At 30.0% G+C, this 22,175-nt stretch overlaps 1 protein-coding gene across 1 annotated transcript; it reads right to left on the reverse strand.

Moving 5' to 3' along the window:
* Positions 1-3,613: 3,613 nt before the first annotated feature.
* On the reverse strand, positions 3,614-19,215 carry LOC111678478 (glypican-4-like). Its single transcript, XM_046952275.1, has 6 exons — positions 18,970-19,215; positions 14,244-14,400; positions 13,905-14,171; positions 5,816-6,366; positions 5,585-5,754; positions 3,614-4,382 (listed from the first exon to the last, which is right to left on the reverse strand). Exons 1-6 carry the CDS (start codon positions 19,155-19,157, stop codon positions 3,931-3,933), a joined length of 1,785 nt encoding a protein of 594 aa, XP_046808231.1. The 5' UTR covers positions 19,158-19,215; the 3' UTR covers positions 3,614-3,930.
* Positions 19,216-22,175: the final 2,960 nt, after the last annotated feature.

Raw genomic sequence — 22,175 nt, forward strand, 5'->3', positions numbered from 1 at the left:
CTAGTTCTGTTCCAGTTCTGTTCAAGTTCTATTCTAATTCCTTTTCAGATCTGTTTTAGTTCTGTTTAAGGTTTGTTCTAGTTCTGTCCTAGTTCTGCTTTAGTTCTGTTCTAGTTCTGTTCTAGTTCTGTTTTTGTTCTATTTTAGTTCTGTTCTAGTTGTGTTGTAGTTGTGTTCTAGTTGTGTTCTAGTTCTGCTCTAGTTCTGTTCAAGTTCTATTTTAATTCCTTTTTAGTTTTGTTCTAGTTCTGTTCTAGTTCTGTTTTAGTTCTGTTCTAGTTCTGTTCTAGTTCTGTTCTAGTTCTGTTCTAGTTGTTTTGTAGTTGTGGTCTAGTTCTGTTCTAGTTCTCCTCTAGTTCTGTTCTGTACTAGTTCTGCTCTAGTTCTGTTGAAGTTCTATTCTAATTCCTTTTTAGTTCTGTTCTAGTTCTGTTTTAGTTCTGTTGTAGTTCTGTTCTAGTTGTGTTGTAGTTGTGTTCTAGTTGTATTCTAGTTTTGTTCTAGTTCTGCTCTAGTTCTGTTCAAGTTCTATTCTAATTCCGTTTGAGTTCCGTTCTAGTTCTGTTTTAGGTTTTTTCTAGTTCTGTTGTAGTTCTGTTTTAGTTCTGTTCTAGTTGTGTTGTAGTTGTGTTGTAGTTGTGTTCTAGTTCTGTTCTAGTTATGTTCTAGTTATGCTCTAGTTATGTTCTTTTCTAGTTCTGTTCTAGTTGTGTTGTAGTTGTATTCTAGTTGTGTTCTAGTTCTGTTGTAGTTCTGTTTTAGTTCTGTTCTAGTCCTGTTCTAGATCTGTTTTGTTCTAGTTCTGCTTTAGTTCTTTTCTAGTTCTGTTTAGTTCTGTTCTAGTACTCATCTAGTTCTGTTCTAGTTCTTTTCAAGTTCTTTTCTAGTTCTGTTCAAGTTCTATTCTAATTCCTTTTCAGATCTGTTTAAGGTTTCTTCTAGTTCTGTTCTAGTTCTGTTCTAGTTGTGTTGTAGTTGTATTGTAGTTGTGTTCTACTTGTGTTCTAATTCTGTTCTAGTTATGCTCTAGTTATGTTCTTTTCTAGTTCTGTTCTAGTTCGGTTCTGGGTCTGTTCTATTTCTAGTTTAGTTCTGTTCAACTTCTGTTTTAGTTCTGTTTTATTCCAGAATTCCAAACTTCAAAATAATACAAAAAATTATTTGGCAAGTGGTTGGAGTAAGATGATTCATTTGTGATTTTGACATTGACTTGCCATTAAAGATCAATATTTAAACTAAAATAAAATGAAACAAATATTTGTGTTAAATGTCTATAACTGTACATTGCAGCTGAAAAAACATTGAAATTTCACTCAATTGAATTTTAAAGATAATATTTTTTCTTTAAAATTAGAAAATTATTTGAAATTATTTGCTTAATAATGTGCTTCCAAATCAGATCTAAATGTCCAAAAGCGTTTTGTCTCCTCTTAGGGATTTGTTTTTTTTTATAGCTTGGACTTTTTAAAATTAACTAATTAAAACTCGATACGAAACATTCATTAAATAATATTCGGTTTTTATTAAATAATTTTTGTTTATAATCACATACTTCATACAACATCATTATTATTAATTAATTACTTGTTTGTTTTTTTTCATTATTTATATATATATGGTATATAAAATTATAAATGATTAGTTTTTTTTAATTAATTTTAGTTTTAATAAAAGTATAGTATGTACTTAAATATATAATAAAAGTAGATATTAATTTAAATTAAAATAATAATACAAAGTATTAAAAGTGGAAGAAACAAATAAATTACAAACACATACAGCAATAATTAAATTTAAAAATCAGTCAAAACATAAAAAACAAATATTAAGTTTTATTTTTAAATAATAAGTAGTTAAAGAGTTTTTCTTTTGTTTTTTTTTTGAAAAAAATTAAAATTATTTTAAATAAAAAAATTGGAAGATTAATGGACTTTATTTTTTTTTTAATTTTTTATTTTAAATTAACGGCTGTTTGTTATAGGTTATGTTTTTTCACAAAACATATTACTATGTTAAAAATAATTTACAAAATTTATTTTTGTTTTTAAATTGAATTTTAAAGTATACTTTTAGGCTGTTGTTCGAAAACTTTTTTTATATAGAAATATTTTAAATAATTTTTTAAAATTTTGTTTGTTTTGTGTAAGGTTTTTTTCTTTTTAGATTAAATTGCACATTTTTTTGTTTGTTTATTTTTTTTTTGTAAATTTTTCTTTTAAATTTATTTTAGAAATTTTGTTAAACTAAAGCTTTGAAATTTTGTTAAATTAAATTTTTAATGAAAATAAGAAATTTTTTATTTTTTAATTGAGTTTATTATGATTGTCATTGAAAAAATTATTGGCCGATATTACTTTTTTAAAGTTTTGTCAAAAATATTTTACAAATTTTCAAAATTTTTCGATTTTTAGTTTAAAAATGTTTTATCTTTAACGAAATTTTGTCATAATATTGCGATTGTTGAATACATTGGGAAACTTTTTTAAAATCGTTAACTTGTTGATATGTTTTCATTAATATTGAAAATTCAAATTGTTTTAGTTACGAAACGATTTTTTCCATAATACCATTCAAAACTCAAACTATTTTGAGTTAGAATGAATTAAAAATTACAAATTCAAAGTCGTTTGGTTGGAATATATTCGCATCTGGTTTAAAAGTTTAAAATATAAAGATTTTTGCCAATAACTTTTTTTTTAAATACAAAAATTGTTTTTTTTTTAAATATATGGCAATTATTAATAACTGAAAAAATATTTTGAAATTTTACTAAGAAAAACTTATAAAATAACAAATATTGTTGCAAAATATTTCTTGTTGTTGTTGCTGGGATTGACAGCTTTTGGCCGAATGATTCGGTTCATTTCGGTACGTAGAACCAGCTGTTAGGGAATTTCTTGTTTATTTTGCTTTTAAATTGCAATTGGAAATTTTTTTCATTTTATTTAAAGTTAATATTTTTTAAAAGTTTTTTTTATTTTTATTTATTATCACATACATACATTCTATTAAAAATTACATTCATACAATTACTAAACATCATTCATACTCAAGATCACACAATTAAAAGATTGACAGTTCATTATTTAAAAAGTTTACAAAAGGTTTTGTTTTCAATCTAAAAAGAGATTTGTTTGAATTTGAAATTTATGAAAATTTTTGAAAACTTTCAAATTTTAAAATTGAACTGTTAATCTTTTAAATATTTAAAAGTTTTCTTTTTTTTTCTTTAAATTATCATTCTCATTTACAATTAAAGTGTTTTTCTTTTGTTATAAACTAACAAAATATAAATATGTACGTATTATTATTATTACTTTTAGACATTATACGAAGTTTAAACTTAATTATTTTTTTTTTTTAATTTGTTATTAAAAAATTAAAGACTTATAAACTATATGAGGGGGCCGTATAAAAATTTTAGGTTTTTTAAAGAGTTTTCACTTTTTAAAACATTATTATTGGGTTTACGTATATAGATTGTTTAGTTTTTGTTTAAAAAACATATAAATTTGTTCAGTAAAATAAGAAGTTTTTAAAAGTAACAATTTTAAACCTTAGTCATAAAATAGATAAATCTATTTAGGCAAAAATTTGCAATCTTTTTTGGAAAATAATAAGTAAGTTTGAAATACTTTAAAAAATAAAAACTAAACTTTAACGAAGAAAGTCTTGTATAGAGATTTTTACAATAAGACTTTAAAGACTTCTGAATGCTACTAAATTGCTTTTTTTCTAATTTCGAGTTAAAAATTTTTTAAAGTTTTACAAATTCTGCAGATTATTCCAAAACTTTTCTTTTCTTCACATTCTACCATTATCATACTTTTTTTTTAGTTTTTTTTCTTTTTAAAGTTAAATAAAAAAAAAAAATAATTTCTTTATAAAAAAAAAAATATATAAAAACAAAATAAAAACCTAAATAACAAATCACAGCATATCGACAATAATGCCACCAAACCAGGCCATATACAATGGCATTAAATACATAAATAAAGCACGACGTAATGACATTTTCTCTGCACCCACCGCTGACCCACTTGACTTGAGATCTCCATCATCCTCATCATCATCATCAATACTATGATCATGATGTTCACTATCATCTTCTTCCAAGACATTTGTTTCGTGTGGACTATGGGGTCGTGAGGTGTGTGTCTGTATGCCGCTGCCACCCAAGCCAACATTACCGCCCATGTTCGTGCGTTCCTCGACAATTTCTTCGTCTTCATCGTCGACATTGTTAACGTTGACGGAGGGACGATCGGTATGGTCAGGTTTGTGACTAGGTGTAAAGGGACTACCCAAACCGGAACCTTCATCGTCATCTTCATCATCAACACCGCCACCCGAACCGGAACCGCTGCCGTAGTAAGGTTCTTCTGTAATGTGAGAAATACAAGAAGATGTAATTAGTATTGCTTTTATACTTTTAAATCCTCGTTAAGGTCTTATGTTTTTGGATTATCTTAGAACATTTTTAAAGTTTAATCTATAGTTTGGGCTATAATCTAATCTATAGTCTATAATCTATAAATTCTAGTCTGTAGTCTGAACTAAAGGTCCTTTGTGTGGATTATAGTCTCGAGTCTAGAATTTAGACTATTCTAGACTAAAGATTTGTGTATATTCTGGGCTATAGTTTAGCCTACAGTATAGTTTATAGTCTAGTTATTAGTCTGGAGTATAAGCTATACAAAATCTTTCATATTCCAGTCTAAAGACTTGACTATATACGGGCCTATAGTATGGACATTATTCCCGTCTATATTCTAGTCTATAGTCTGGAATATATTAGTCTGGACTAAATTCCAGTCTATAGTCTGGACTATATTCCAGTCCATAGTCTGTCTACATTCGAATCTGTAGTATAGACTTCAGACTTGACTATAGTCAGGACTATAGTCTGGACACTATTCCCGTCTATATTCTAGTCTATAGTCTGGACTATATTCTAGTCTATAGTCTGAACTATATTCTAGTCTATAGTCTGGACTATATTCCAGTCTATTGTCTGGACTATATTCCAGTTTATAGTCTTGTCTACATTCATATCTATAGTATTGACTACAGTCTAGTCTATAGTCTAGAATATAGTGCAGTCTATTGTCTAATCTAAAGTTTAGTCGGTGGTTTTTCTGTAGTATATTCTATAGTCTCGACTGAAGTCTGGTCCTTAGTTAGTTAGTTAGTTTGAAAGGAGTATGTATATTCATCAAATCCATACAAATACACCTAGGCATCTATCGGGCCTGTTGTGCGTTCCTTATCCAGTGCCTCACATGGGTATAGAACCCATCACCTCCAGTCTACCAGACTAGAACACTAACCTACCGGATGCCACCTTAGTGGCCGGAGTCTGGTCCTTAGTTTAGATTAAAGTGTAGTCTAGTCAATAGTGTGAGCTAGAGTCTTGTGTACAGTTCGGTCTATAGTCTTATCTATAGTCTAGTTTAAACTTTTGTCAAGCCTATAATCTAGTCTGGACTATAGCTAAATCTAAAGTCTAATCTGAACTGTAGACAAATATCCAGTTGTTTTGTTTATGGAAGCACAAATTCTTGTTAAAAAATATCACACCCACCTTGTTCACTCCAGTCCACATCTTGGCCATTGTAGGCATTACGCAAATGGCTAATGGCATTTTTCAAATAATGAATTTGTGTAGCCACCTGGCTAGTTTGTTTAGTTGTAGCGGGATTACCAGGAAATTCGGGATTCGAACCATGTTCAGTGGTCACCGAATGCATGTATCTAAAAACGTATTACAAATATTAAATATTTCACTATTATAATAAAAATCGTTCAAACTTACCTATCAATAGTATGACCATTCCAGCACATACCATCAGCATCGCTGGAACTGGAAATATCATCATTATTGCATATTTGATGGGGTAAATTTGACCAGAATTTCTTATAGTCTTTAACACGTTGTTTAATATCTTTGACTAATTTATCTAAAGCCGGATCGCGTCCATTATATTCATTCTCATCATTTTTACGATTCTGTTGTTTACGTTTGTTATTGCGTCTGTTATTATTGTTACCACCACCACCACCGGTTCCGCCATTACTGCCATTGTTATTACCACCTTCACTACTATCACGATTACCGGGATCGGCAGCTCTACGTTCACGCAATACTATGGCATCATCTAAAGCAGCATCAATATCAAGAATATCAGTTTCGAGCTGTTCAATATCTAAGAAATCGGATGAAGCTGAACGTTTTTTCAACGACTTAGTTTCTGCCGAGTGTTGGGGAGTTGCAACGAATTTGGGATTAACACTACGTTTTGCACGACCTAAAGTGGGACGACCACAGCCCTGGAAGACACGGTTGGTAATGTCATGACCGGAATCCTAAAATGAAGAAAATATTTAAAGAAATGTTAGAAAAACCATTCGATAAGAGACAATTTTGCTCACTACTTTAATTAAACTTCAGTCTACCTTTACCCTCTTAATTTATTAACAAACTGTAATCACTTCTCTCATCAGTGATTGTAACTAATAATGAAAAACAAAAGGAAATGATTTGTTGGTGTTTTTAGTTTTTCCATTAAAAACTGTATAAAATTCAACCACATTTTCACCTATTTTTCTATATATCTAACACCTCTATGCTTTTTTGTTTATGTTTTGTAAAACAGCTACGTCTAAGTTTTAAATTACACTTGATATCTAATCAGTTGATTAGACGTAATAGACAACCGCAAAAAACTGTATAAAAATATATTATTGATAAATATCAATAAATATAAAATAAAACTAGAGAAGACAATAGTTTAAACTCTGAGCATATTCCATTCATTGATTCATTTATAGTTAGAAGTAACGAAAAAGTAAATGATTGTTTTGGGGTGCTTAAAAAGTGCATGGACTGGAGAAGAATAGATATTTTAAACACAATTCCAGATAAATTAAAAGTTTTGTAAATAAACATTGCAGTGCATTATCTACATTTCTAATTCTTTAGAAACTTTAATTGACAATCAAACGCAAATTGATAATCAGATTAGTTAATCCGAAAATAAACTGATTCTAAAGTTTTGATGTTTTTGAGTACAAGATTAAACTTCGCAGTGTGGCCATATAACAATGCAATTCAGCAAAAAAAAGAACTTCCAAAGAAGCGAAAAAGAAGTAGAATTTACATTTTAATGTTTATTTTAATTAAAATTTTATTAATTTTCTTGCATCAGCTGTTTACACTTTTGCATTTCTTGCAAAAATTGCCTTTTTTGCACATTCGTATATGTTTTGTTCTTTGAGGTAGGGTTGTAGTTCTAATAAAGAGAGCTTAAATGCAAAAATCTGGCTAATGGAATTAAAGGGGAACTATTGTTTTATCTGTTTCACGGAAACTATGTCTTTAGCTGCAATAAGTAGAGCTTCTAATTCTCAAAAATCTAGATTTATATCAGTTGAGGTTAGCTTCCAGTTGAAACATATCTGATCACCAATTTTAGATTAAACAACAAGAGCATTCAGTTCACATCACAGAAAGACTTTAAATTCTTGAGAACCCAGATTCTTTAGTTCAGACACTCTTTTTCAAAACATCAGTATATTGATACAGAATGAAACCATATTCTTTGTAATTCTGCTCCTTTATAACAGCAAATTGACAGGGTATTAGTATTCCGGTTTCTTAAAAGGCAGTTTCATCAATAAAAATCCGGATTCATAGTAGTTAAGAGCTTTGGAACCTTGAGTATCTATACAGATTATAGTATTTGACATAGAACTAACATTGTGATTGGCAGGATCGTTTCATTTAGAATTTTGATGTACAACGACTCCGATTCCAGTGTTGTAAGTGAGTAGTTCCATCAATAAAAGCTACGCACTCTACAAAATCCGGATTTATAGAAGTAAAGAGTTTGGAACCTTGAGTATCTATACAGATTGTAGTATTTAACACAGAACTAACATTGTGATTGGCAGGATTGTTTCATTTAGAATTTTGATGTACAACGATTCCGATTCCAGTGTTGTAAGTGAATAGTTCCATTAATAAAAGCTACGCACTCTACAAAATCAAGATTCATAGAAGTGAAAAGCTTTGGAACCTTGAGTATCTGTACAGATTGTAGTATTTAACACAGAACCATCATTGAGTTTAGCAGGATAGTATCATTTAGAATTTTGATGTACAACGACTCCTATTCCAGTGTTGTAAGTGAGTAGTTCCATCAATAAAAGCTACGCACTCTACAAAATCCGGATTTATAGTAGTAAAGAGTTTGGAACCTTGAGTATCTATACAGATTGTAGTGTTTGACACAGAACCATCTTTGAGATTTGCAGGATTCTTTCATTTAGAATTTTGATGTACTACGATTCCGATTCCATAAAAGCTACGCACTCTACAAAATCCAGATTCATAGTACTGAAGAGCTTCGGATCCTTGAGAATCTATACAAATTGTAGAATTTGGCACAGAACTAATATTGTGATTGGTAGGATTGTTTCATTTAGAATTTTGATGTACAACGGTACCGATTCCAGTGTTGCAAGTGAGTAGTTCCATCAATAAAAGCTACGCACACTCTACAAAATACAGATTCATAGTAGTGAAGAGCTTTGGAAACTTGAGTATCTATACATAATGTAGAATTTGACACAGAACTATCATTGAGATTTACAGGATTGTTTAGAATTTTGATGTACTACGATGTACTTCTTCCACACAATCAACCAGAATCCCAATTATCTCTTGCTCCGCTTTGAAATATCAAAAATTTATGTATAATAACAATCTGGCAAGACCAAAATCAAACAGTAAACTATCAGTCCATAAATTTTTTCCTATCACCAATACTATGCTAAAGTTGGCTAGACATTCATACTATATTGAGTACAAACATACTGCAAACAGCAACAACAACAACAATAACACCAAACGTTAGTATCAATTACAGGAAATTAGATAAATTACAAATTTATCTATGATAACCAAACAAAACAGAAAGAAGAACTTTAAAAACTCTATACATAAAATGTAAAACTATTACGAGTACCACTCCATGATGGGTGTCTGCTGAAGTAATTCGATGAATGAATAAACAAATAAAGGTGTTGTTATTTTAACCCTTACGGCTATATCTATAGAATTTATAAATAAAATACATATACATATACACACAGGCAAACACTGAAAAAAGTCAAAGTTGTTGTTGTTGGTGGTGTTGCTATTTAGTAAATTAGATTTTAGATAAAAATAGTGAATTGTAGGTGGGCACAGTGGGTTTGGTAATGTGTAAAATAATTTAAAGTACATCTTGTGTAATGGTAAAGATATCGTTAAAAAAACAAGTAGAAAAGTATAGTCGGGCATGGCCGACCATATAATACCCTACACCATGAGTATATTTAATAAAATTGTATTTTTTATAAAGAAACTTTTACGTTGAATATTAGCATAATTCCAAAATATTTAAGCAATTTATTGATAAAAAAAACTAAAATTTCTAAATGAGGCTTTATATAGGTCAAATATCGGCCGATCCTCGGTAAATTTGGGAAAAGGATATATTTTTAAACAACAGTTAATTTTGTTGAGTTTCATTGCGACACAAATGGTTACAAGTCAATTTTAGACGTTTAAGACATTTTTTGAAGGGGGGTTTCTATGGGGGCTAGGGTCAAATAAGGGCCGATCCTTACGAAAATCTGCAGTGTCATTTATACATATATAAAACTTATTTGTACCAATTTTTAGAGAGATAATAGAATATTATGGCATAAAAAGTTCAAATCGGGAGGTACGGTCGTATGGGGGCTAGGTGAAATAATGGACCGATTTCAGCCATTTTCAATAAGCTTCGTCCCTGTGCCAAAAAACATGCTTGGTCCATTTTCATCAAATTATCTTGAAAATTGCGGCCTGTACCTTGCGCACAAGGTTTAAATGGATAGCCAGCCATCCAGCCAGTCAGCCGGACATACGGACGGACGGACATGTCTTAATCAACTCAAAAAATGATTCTGAATCGACTGGTATTCTTAAAGGTGGGTATTGGACCAATATTTTTGTATGTTACAAACATCAGCACAAACGTATAATACCCACCCTACTATAGTGGTGTAGGGTATAAAAACATCTTTAGGGACTTGGTACTTTTTGCATATTAGCTGAAGAAATTTTGATTTTATCTATCATTTTAATTCAAATTTTGCTACTTCTGCACACACTGTTTGTTACTTGCTTCTGAGTTCTAATCAATAAATCAATCGTTAAATTAGAAATTTTAAAAATAACTCCACGGGATTTATATAAATATAACTAAAAACAGATTATCAAAACAATTGAAAAAAATTAAAATTTCTGTTATGTTCGAGTTTAGGTAAATATTGTATAGAAATATAGAACACATATTGCAACATTGAGTTTGTTTATTTTACAAGATTTTTCAAGTATTTTCTGAAAATACTGTTCGCCGCAGATTTTTTTCTCTGTATAGTTTTTTTTTTGGAGAAACTTTATCTATGAATGCCAAGATAAATAAGTATTTGAAAATTACAAAAAATATTTTTACCTCAATATTTATTAAGAAACAGGTAAATAATGGGAAGATCACAAAAAGTTAAATAAATTTTCTTAAGATTCGAAATAAATTGAAAATGTTTTAGGATTTTAAACTTAATGAAAACTTCCCAAGATAAGTCAATGGGCTACTAGGTTATCATGAAATTTGATTAAGTAATGATTGCCATCAAGACTTTTAAGGGTCTATCTTTAGGTGATGGTTTAGCAATTAAATTAAAATTAATCCTTGAAAGTTGCTTTTGAGTACTCAATTAATTAATTTTGTTTGCTAGTTTAAGCGTCCAATAAAGGTGGTTTAAACTTGAGCAAAAAATGCAGAAGTGTAAACAGCTGTTGCAAAAATATTTTAAAAATTTTTACTAAAATAAACATTAAAATTATTGATTTATCGATTAGTATAAATTAAAGGGACTTCAGTTTTTATTAATTTTCATATTATATTTACAATTGTCTTCTTCTTTATAAAACATGCATTGTTTTGATAACAAACAGTGACGTTTTCTGTTGTTTTGTATGGCAACACTGTAAAGTTCAATACTGAAGTCAAAAACATCAAAGGGGATTAACATTAGAATCAATCTGTTAAGAGTACGGATTGGATCGTCTAAACGCAATATGTAATGAAACCATCATACATTGAGAGAGAATACGGATAGAAGATATGACAGTCGTTTGGCTCTCATCATTTTTTGAAGGTCGCATTAGATCGGGAATGTATTTTGCAAAAAAAAGTGAAACAGCTGTTTCCATCTTACTTTGTTATTGTTTTATACCAATCGTGTAAACACAAAAAATATAAATCATATGGCTTTTATTCTCTTTATTGTCATTAGACTTGTCGTACATTACACTAGGAAACTTTTTTTTGGGAAATTTTTGATTTTGTGTGAGAAAGAGAAAGAATATCATCCATATCTCTCGCGGTGCGGAGTTTCTCGTACTCGGAAACTTCTTTTGTCTTGTTATTCTTCGCATTCGTACAACAACAAATCAATGCAATTAACACGTAGTTTCTGAAACAACAGTTACTATGTGTGGACATTAAGGAAACTTCAAAAGAGAATTAAGAAAAAGTTTCTCTACAAAAGTTTCCTAGTGTGGACCAGGTCAAAGTGTGATCGTCTGAAGGGCCCTTTATAAAACACTTCACATCGTTCGTACAGGCGAACCCCCCTGTTACAAAACGTCATAGACAAGTATTAGAAACGCAGAGAAATGAGAATCAAAGCATATATTTTAAAGCTGATGCTTGTTGAAATTTTCTGCCAAAAACTACACAAACAGCTGATTTACTAAAAACAATATTTTAGTTTTGAAAACTAACATATGTTCAAGATTTAAATGCCACAGTGAAATTGTGCTTAAACTTTGTATAAGTATGAACATTTCATGATACTTTTCCGAAAACTAGTTTATATTAAATTTAAAAATTTCATCAAATACTCGCCCAAATTAGTCTAATCATTACTAATATTTAAATAAAATCTAAAAATACTTTAAACAATTTAATAGCTAAAGCTTTTTTAAAAAAAAAATCCTTCTCTAAATTAATTAAACAAATTTTCTGAAATGATCTAAATTGATTTTCAATCAATGAATATGCATATGATGGTGTTCAAAATCAAATGTGTTTTTGTATACAAAATTTTGTTAAATATATGATTTAAACAAAAAATACAACAACATTTTGCTGTTTGTTTTTATACGAATAAGAATTAAATTTGAAGAAAAAAATATTTAAAATTCGGCACACTACAGAAGAAACCATAATAATTAATTTTGCAAATAATAAATTTTGTTTATATTGAGGTTTTTGTATAATTAAATAAACAAAATTTACAAAAAAAATAAAGTGTTTAGATAAAAATCAGTCACACAGTAAAAGTAAAGAACCTGCTTGAAATTCTTAATGAGAAATTTTAAAAAAGAATTGACGTTTTGAGTCTTTGCTTGTTTATAAAATAAGTTTAATAAAATTTGCGTGTTAATTTTAATTATTTAGCAGAAAGTAATGAAAAAAAATTTGCAAAATTTATTACACTAAAAAAATGAAAACTTTTGTTTTTCAATATAAATATAAAACTGTCAGCTGTCAAAGTTTAATTGTAGGGTGGCAGTGTAATCGACCTTTATCAGTTGTTGTTTTTTTTTTGGCAATTTGAATTTGGAGTTTTAACTTAAACGGGAAGCTATATAAAAAAACAAGTAGGAAAGTATATTTGGGCATAGCCGACCATATAATACCCTACACCATGAGTATATTTTTAAAATTTTTACTTTTTATAAAGAAACTTTTATATTGAATATTATTCCAAAATATTTAAGCAATTTATTGATAAAAACCCAAAATTCCTAAATGAGCCTTTATATAGGTCAAATATGGGCCGATCCTTGGTAAATTTGGGAAAAGGATATATTTTTAAATAACAGTTAGTTTTGTTGAGTTACATATGGTTACAAGTCAATTTTAGACGTTTAGGACATTTTTTGAAGGGGGGTTTGTATGGGGGCTAGGGTCAAATAAGGGCCAATCCTTACGAAAATCTGCAGTGTCATTTATACTTATATAAAACTTATTTGTACCAATTTTTAGAGAGATAATAGAATATTTGACGTAATTATGGCATAAAAAGTTCAAATCGGGAGGTACGGTTGTATGGGGGCTAGGTGAAATAATGGACCGATTTCAACCATTTTCAATAGGCTTCGTCCCTGTGCCAAAAAACATGGTTGGTCCAAATTTCATCAAATTATCTTGAAAATTGCGGCCTATACCTTGCGCACTAGGTTTACATGGACAGCAAGCCAGCCGGACAGACGGACGGACGGACATGACTTAATCGACTCAAAAAATGATTCTAAATCTCATTTTTGGGTATTGGACCAATTTTTTTGTATGTTACAAACATCAGCACAGACGTATAATACCCTCCCCACTATAGTGGTGTAGGGTATAAAAATTAACATAAATTAACCAACATTTTTAAAATACAAAAACAAATTAATAAAAGATTTTTTGTTAATAATCTTTCACAAACAATCAAGAAAAGACATCAAAACTCTTTAACTAATAATTTTATTTAAACACCCGAAACGTGTGGGCAGGCAGTTAGTAGTCTTTTATCAACAGAATTTTTAATATATTCTTTTATAAAATAAATTTTACAATCAAAAAACCAGCTATTAAGGTTTTATAAGCCTTTTGTTGTTGTTTTTCTTAAACACCAAATTAAATTTAATAATTGCTATAAAGTAGGCGTTAAAAGCTCGTAAAAAAATGTTTTTGTTTTTTTTTTTAACCGCCATTAAAGTGTTAATAATAATTTACAGATATTTCATCACTTACTTGAAAATTCATAATAGCCTCTGAAATTTTAATATTTATAGGTTCCACTACCATAACAATATTAAAGGAACCCAATAAACGTTCAGCTAATTTTTCCATAGCCATGGCATAATTTTCCCATTCGGTATCCAGTTCATTGTAAAAATGCAAACAACCCTTAATGACATTAATACAATAATTTGTACAGGGCTTTTCGGTGTAACCCTTGCAAGAGCCACAGTGTTGCATTTTCGTTAGAGCCGAAGTGCAGTCTGCATTAAGACGTACCTAAAGAAAAAAGACATTTCGTTTTAATATTCGAAATTATTGTTTCAGTTATTTTGGCTAAATTATACTTACATTAACTAATCTTTTGGATACATCAGCTGCTGTGCCTAAAGCTTGTCCATAAGTTCGTGTGGCCACAAAAGATCTCTTAATTTGGACGGATAATTTGTCGGGTACATCGCCGAAAGGTTTCAGTTCTTTCATGTGTTCACTAACGCAGCGTAGATATCTGAAAAGATAAATTTATAAAAAATTTTGTTAATAACATGTGCAACGGATGTCAAGATCTTTCTGTATAATCTTATTATTTTGTAGAAAAGAATCGGGGGACTTAAACATTTTGTTTTCAAAGAATGCTGCAAAAACTGATAATTGCTGAAATTATTAGTATTTTGAACTATCTCAGATTGCCTTCAACGTGGATTACTTGACTTGTTGGATATTAGCCTATTAGGGCCGATATATAATCCGATTATATGTATACAACTGCGACAGCGGAAATCCGTAAAAATTAAAATATACTTCTCTTCTATTTTGTCGTATAAAGTATTGTGTAACCGATGTTTATTAAATTTGAACTCTGGGAAGAATTAGGTTTTCATGTCCCGATATAAAATTTGTCAAATTAAGGAAATTTAGACTGGACCCTTTTCGGTATTTTAGACTGGATAATAGACTAGATTATAGGATGGATTATAGACTAGACTAGACTATAGTCTGGACTATAGACTAGATCTTAGTATGGACTATAGACTAAAATATAATCTGCATTATAGACTAGATCATAGTCTGGCCTATGGACTAGACCATAGTCTGACCTATAGACTAGACCATTGTCTTCACTATAGATTACACCATTTCTAGATTCACAACTATTTTCAAACTAAACAAACTAAAGTTCTTTTATCATTCGAATAGTTAATAATTGATCTACATAACATAACATACAGAACATAACATATCTATATATCTATCTATCTATCTATCTATCTATCTATCTATCTATCTATCTATCTATCTATCTATCTATCTATCTATCTATCTATCTATCTATCTATCTATCTATCTATCTATCTATCTATCTATCTATCTATCTATCTATCTATCTATCTATCTATCTATCTATCTATCTATCTATCTATCTATCTATCTATCTATCTATCTATCTATCTATCTATCTATCTATCTATCTATCTATCTATCTATCTATACAGAAGTAGAATCCCTTACATTCGCACAAACATTGACAAATTTATCAAAATTTTAAAAAAAATTAACACATTTGAATTTAGTGATGATTACATTAAAAATACGGAATTAGAACATGTTTTGTCGCTTATTGATTGTTAATTCTTTTATATTCCTCTCCTAAGTTGAAAGTATCAAATTCTCACGTCAATGTTTAATTTCTTTAAACTAAAATGAATAAAGACAAAATTTTGCATGAAGAAAAAGCAAGCAAGCAACCAACCAAGTCATTTGTCGCTCAGTCACCCAACCGATCCAACAACTAACAACCTCTATCAGCAGAAAGTTTAATGAAATTTAATGCCAAAACACATATCAACTGTAAACAAAACAACAAAAACTATATGTCTATTAGGTGGGACCTAATAAGAATAAATATATTTTTACTAAAACTTTATTTTTATGAATCCTTATGATTTTTGATTTGATGATTTTTGGGAATTCCACTAGGACTAGACTTTATTTCCGACTACGGTTTCTTTCAAAATTGTAATTAGTTCACTCTATCTTGAGTTGACAGTATTTTAGTCAGTTTTAGAAACTAAAGTAGATAAGATCCCTTCCAACTACTTTTAAAAAGTTGGACCCAATAAAATGTTTTTATTAAATCATTAGTAGCGGCTTAGTTTTTCAACTGGGACTCGACTAAAGTTTCAAAAATTTCTTTATTCTTTTTGATTTCTTTTTAAATGGCATCTGTCTGGACTGTATGAGATCATAAAACTTCTTTGAATCAATCTCTACTTCTTAGGGTCGGGCCTAATCAAATTGTTGCTTTTGTATTTCTTTTAGTGTATTCTTTAATGTGTTATAAACCTAAACTTAAATTCTTTGGAGCAGAAACTATCGTCGTACACAATTGAATTGAAAATAAAGAACTAAAGGCGAAAAAAACGAAATAAATATAAAATGTTTATAAAAAAATTAGAATAGAAACAGAATCAGCAGCACTTGTAGGTCTGCATCATTAACTCGTTAAATTAAATACTGCTTAAAACAAATGTTACAAAGATACTATATGTATGTATCTGTATCTAAAAGATACATAGGGGATAAATTACAAATTGAAAAGACAATTAGAAATTAGAAAAATTTTAACTAGAAATAAATAATTAAAATTTAAGCCTTAAATTAGATTTTTTTAAGGAAGTCTAGATAAAAAAATTGACTAACTAAGTCAAATTTCTATATCTAAGGAGTTTACGTGAATATCTAGAAATCGATCTGGATTAGATTTGAAAGAAAGTAATTTGTTACGGATCCTAAAACTGTAATTCTTAATAAGTTTTAAACTCTCTAATTTAGACAAATTGTCTCATTGTTACTGTTAAGACCTGCGACTTTTGAAAACCTTAAAATGTCCAATGGATCCCACACGTCTAATTCTCAATACTTTCGCGGTACTTATCTTGAGCTTGGGGCTGACATTTATGTCTTATTGTTGAGACCTGAGACGGTAGAAAATCCCAAAATGGTCATGTCTTATTGGGAAAAAACTGTGTACATAAGTAAGCTATGCTGACTAATTTTTAACTGCTGGATCAAATATGTCTTGTAGGGGTAGACCCGAATACTCGTTACAGCATTTGCCTAATTTTTCTGTACATGTAAATTAATCGACGTATTCTTGTTTTTCTAGATACATACTTCGATGTCGGGGAATGTTATCGCTTGCTTGACCAACCGTTTAGCGATACAATTACCAAACATTGTAGAGGCAGATGATGATTTTTGAAAACTGGAAGTCTCTGTTTTCTGAAGTCCAAAAAAAGGTCCAGCAAATGTCGGTGTAGACCCAAATACTCGTTATAGCATTTGCCTACTTTTCTTGCGCATGTAAAGTAATCGACGTATTCTTGTTTTTCTGGACACATTCTTAGATGTCGGGGAATGTTATCGCTTGCTTGACTTAATGTTTACCGATCCAATTTTTGTGGAACTTAAAACGAAACCATGGAAAGGCAGATGACGATTTTCAAAAATTGGAATAATTTGTTTTCTGAAGCCCAGTAAAAGGTCCACAAATGGCCTTGTCTGTGCATATTTGGAATAGTGCTGATGTAGTATAAGGTCATGATTGAAATTGCACCAATGTGAAGTTGGTGAACTTCAAAGTTCCTCTACATAATGAAGAGTGAAGTGCCTCAGGTTTAGCTTTATTTTTTCATCAGGTACATCAAACCTGGGACAGATGGTTTATTGAATCGATTGTCTTGAAGTTGGGCATCAAGTATTGGATAGACGTTAGTTCATCGTTCTAATTGTTCAATTGTTTATCGAACCGTTTTTTTTTTTTAATTTGGACAACAAACCTTGACGTCTTCAAAGGGTTAATCCCTTGATTAAGTAAAAATTTTTATCGATTATATCAGAAGATAGTTTTTCTTTTGCCAAAAATGCAAGTCTTCCTTTTAATGTTCCTTAAGCCCAGTAATTGGATAAATGGTATTGGGTGTGATCATTAATTTTGGGTCTTGATTCAATTGGATTCAGTTGTACAGCATCAGACTCTGCTGCACAATTTACAAGTCCTCTTCTTAATGTTCTCGAACCCAGTAATTGGATAAATGATATTGGGTGTGATTATAAATTTTGGCTATTTATTAAGTTGGATCTTATACAACATTAGACTCTTTTGCACAATTTGCAAGTCCTCTTCTTAATGTTCCCGAACCCAGTAATTGGATAAATGATATTGGGTATGATTATTAATTTTGGGTCTTGATTCAGTTGAGTCTTGTACAGCATCAGGCTCTGCTGTACAATTTTAACGATTGCAAAGTAATTTTGACCGATTATTTATTGGATCAGGTACACCCTTAACGATCCAACAAGTAGCAAAGCAAAAACTATATAGAAAGTTCCACCAGTATTAACCGATTAATTTCCGAAACTGTGCACCCAATGAAACACTTTATTCGCGTGGCGTTACACATTCGCACACACCCTCACGGTTAAGGGTTAACACTTTTTACAAATTTACAATTGTTTGGCGCTTGATTATTGTTAAAATGTCATCATATTCTTGTTATTGTTGGCGATAATTGTGTTTTTAAAAATGTTAACGCATTGGTAACATGAACTTTTACGGTTGTTTTAAGTATTATTTTTCTATAGAAAAACAACATAAACAACTTTAAAATTAAAAAAAAATCTTGTATTTATTTGTGGAAATATAATCACTGCTTACAAATACAAGAAGTACTTGACCATCGATAAAAACAAAGTTGGCCCAACAAGCACTTGATAGTGGTAAATGTTTTGACCACAAAAGTACCGGTTGTCTTAAAGTTTGCTGATTTTTTTTTATGAATGAAATGTACTTTGGTTGCAGCAACAAAATTTTTTTTAAGTCAAAGAATTTCAAACAAGAAATTTAACAAAAATAAAATGACTTAAAAAGTGCGTTTTGGCTTGTTGGTTTTGGTATTAAATTTCATACATGGCTAACATAATGTAAAGGCTAACAACAATGACCAATGTTGTTGTTTTTTCTTTTTCTTTTCGAAACACTTTTAAAAAAATAATAAGATTTTCAGCTTATACTTACTTTTCATCAAATGTATATTGAGCATTTAACACTTGAAACATTTTCTGATACAAAGTATTGAAAAATGTATCCATAACATCTAGCAAATCGACGCGTCCACGTGTATAATAGTTTTCCAATTCATTAAAGAGATCAGAAAATACATAGGAATTCTGTTGATAGATCACACCATAGGTGCGTGTAAACATATTGTGGAATTCCGCTTTGGATTCTTGCAGTAGTTTGCGAAAATGTTCTATAAATAGAGAAAGAAGAGAAACAAAAAATTAAATGAAATTAGTTGGAACAAATTAGTTTTATTTTTTATTTTTTTAAAGAAATTAACATAAACAAATAATTTAACGGAATATAAAATAGTTTCAAATGGAAGTTGGCAAAAATTTACATATTTTAAAAGTTTGTGTTTAAAGATTTTTATAATTGTATTCTTTTTCAGAAATGTCCAATAAGTCTTTTGTCATCTGAATACACCCATAAAGCTATTGCATTAATGTGCGTCTTCAGAAGATCTCTAAATTAGAGTCTCTAATTCGTCTAAATATAAGTTAGGGTTAAACGATTAGCCGTACCCCAGATAACGAATGGACTACAGAAATTAGTTTCTTCAGATAAGGAGATTTAATTCGATTTGAGTTGTTAGAGTTCCTGTACATGTCATTGAATTGAATTTAAAGAGAATGGTAGTGGAAATGTGCTAAATGATTGATCCGACTTCGAGAAATGTGTGATTGTAGCTATAGATTATATAGGCCGAATATGAAAAAGTCGAAACCTTAGGACCAAGTTAGTTTTCTCTAAAGGATGACATATAACATTTTATAAATAAAGTTAATATGATGACTGCGATCAAGTTAGACTTTTCTAAAGGAAGACATACAACATCTTATAAATAAAGTTGTTTCGACTCCATTAAAATGTCTCAAAAAGGGAATTTTTTTGGAATTGAAGGACCCGATAGCTGAAATCCCAGTTATGATGGAGAATAATAAAATAACGCCAAATATGATGACTGGGACCAAGTTAGATTGCTTTAAAGGATGACATACAACATTTTTTTTTGAACAGAATTCCGTCTGGAAACTAGTGTTATGATAAGTTTGACAGTAAACATCCATGGTTAACCTCAATTTGTTATGATTCAGTTCCGAAATACAGAAATACATTGATTCAACACAGTTTTAAGAAGAAGTAGTTGGAATTTGCTAAAATGCTTACTAATCAATAAAGCCATTCTTAACCTCTATTTCACTACAATTTCGCCGATTCGTCTCAATGACATTAAGGGAAACAATAACTCTCACTAACGCATGAATACACTTAATACACATCAATTAAAATGTGTCCAACATATAAGTCGTCTAGTCCACTAGAGAAATTTATAAAGAATTTCTGCTTTAGTCTATGAATTACATTTTCAGTGATTTTAATCACAGCATGAATCATATACATCACCAATTAATATTACAATTTGTTACAAACATTACAATAAAACAACTATACCCGCCTTTCCTGTTTAACTAGTTTATAACAACCACCAAAAAAAAAAAAAAAAATAAATAAATAAATCTATAATTTCCGCCACTATATGTATATGATGACCACTTGAGACAACTAACTAACCCAGCAAAACATAAAGAGACATTTTGTTTATATACTTTTTCTTTAGAAATACATTGTAAAACTCAGCCAGAATATAAAACATAAATTCCAAAATAAAATAATATAAAAATACGAGTTTAACATTAAACAGAAGCCCGCATGCGCCATCACTTCAAATCGTCATCATCATTATCATCCTCCTCCTACTATGACATATAATGTCTGCTGTCTATACAGCCTCAAGAGCAACATCTTCAGCTTCACACTAATCTTGGTCTCATAATGTTGTCTCACGGTTTTGTACAGTTTAATGCAGTGATGGGCAACACTTGTACTATACCACTTGATCGCTTAATATTAGTGTAAATAAGTCGAAAATGAACCGTTAACGTCCGTATTCCGAAACATTATTTGGTTTGTTTTCGAAGTAGATAATGCAGTACTTGAGAGCTTGCGAAAAGTGACAGTTCTTTACTGATTATCACGAAGTAATTTCTTACATTCGTGGCGCAAATCGCAGTTTGCACTCATACTATATAATATAAGCGTAAATCCCCCTAACTGATTTAAACTCCCAGACGTTCTCATTACTCAATCATACACCAACTGATCTTGTCTCAGTAGCTCTTGTAAAATGTTTAATAAATATTTTAACTCCAGCTACTTGTGGTGTCACAATTTTTTTTTTTGTTTTTGGGATTTCGTACATTGTACAATTTTTAATGTCAAAAATTGGTGCCAAATGACATGTAATATTAAACGCCTCTAAACGAACTTTAACACAAAACTTATAGAGGTTTGTCTTTTTGTAGCTGTTGGATACTTTTGTCTGCTACTTGAATAATAAATGAACAAAACAAAATCTCAAGTGGGTGTTAAATATAGTTTCGGCTTTAATTTCAGTTTTGCTCAGTTTGTTTGTTTTTATTCCCATATTTTGGGTTTGTTCTTTTAAAATTTTGTGGGTTTCTAATGGTAAATTATAATGTTAGAAGTCAAATGAATTCTAATTATATACGTACAAGTGTTTAGGAAGTGATTTATGATGAGTTGAAAACAGATTTTTTGTTTTCGTTTTAAAATTGTGAATTTAAAAAAAAAAAATTTTTTTGGGTGTTTAATTTTTGAAAATTTATGAGTTTGATTTGTGAGTTTATTAGGAAATTTATTCTAATTCAGTACTAATTTACTTCTAATTCAGTTTTAGTTCAGTTCTAGATCAGTTCTAGTTCAGTTCTAGTTCAGTTCTAGTTCAGTTCTAGTTCAGTTCTAGTTCAGTTCTAGTTCAGTTCTAGTTCAGTTCTAGTTCAGTTCTAGTTCAGTTCTAGTTCAGTTCTAGTTCAGTTCTAGTTCAGTTCTAGTTCAGTTCTAGTTCAGTTCTAGTTCAGTTCTAGTTTAGTTCTAGTTCAGTTCTTGACCAATTCTAGATCAGTTCTAGTTCTGTTCTAGTTCAGTTTTAGTTCTAGTTCTGTTCTAGTTCAGTTCTAGCTCAGTTCTATTTCAATTCTAGTTCAGTTCTAGTTCAGTTCTAGTTCAGTTCTAGTTCAGTTCTAGTTCAGTTTTAGTTCAGTTCTAGTTCAGTTCTAGTTCAGTTCTAGTTCAGTTCT

This window comes from Lucilia cuprina, chromosome 5 (assembly GCF_022045245.1).
Source record: "Lucilia cuprina isolate Lc7/37 chromosome 5, ASM2204524v1, whole genome shotgun sequence".
NCBI classification, from domain to species: domain Eukaryota; kingdom Metazoa; phylum Arthropoda; class Insecta; order Diptera; family Calliphoridae; genus Lucilia; species Lucilia cuprina.

Coding starts and splice junctions, on each gene's coding strand:
- LOC111678478 (XM_046952275.1), bottom strand. CDS start 19,157: ATGTTTACACGCACCTATGGTGTGATCTATCAACAGAATTCCTATGTA. Junction 14,401..18,969: donor CAATATACATTTGATGAAAA/GTAAGTATAAGC, acceptor TTATCTTTTCAG/ATATCTACGCTGCGTTAGTG. Junction 14,172..14,243: donor TATCCAAAAGATTAGTTAAT/GTAAGTATAATT, acceptor TTTTTTCTTTAG/GTACGTCTTAATGCAGACTG.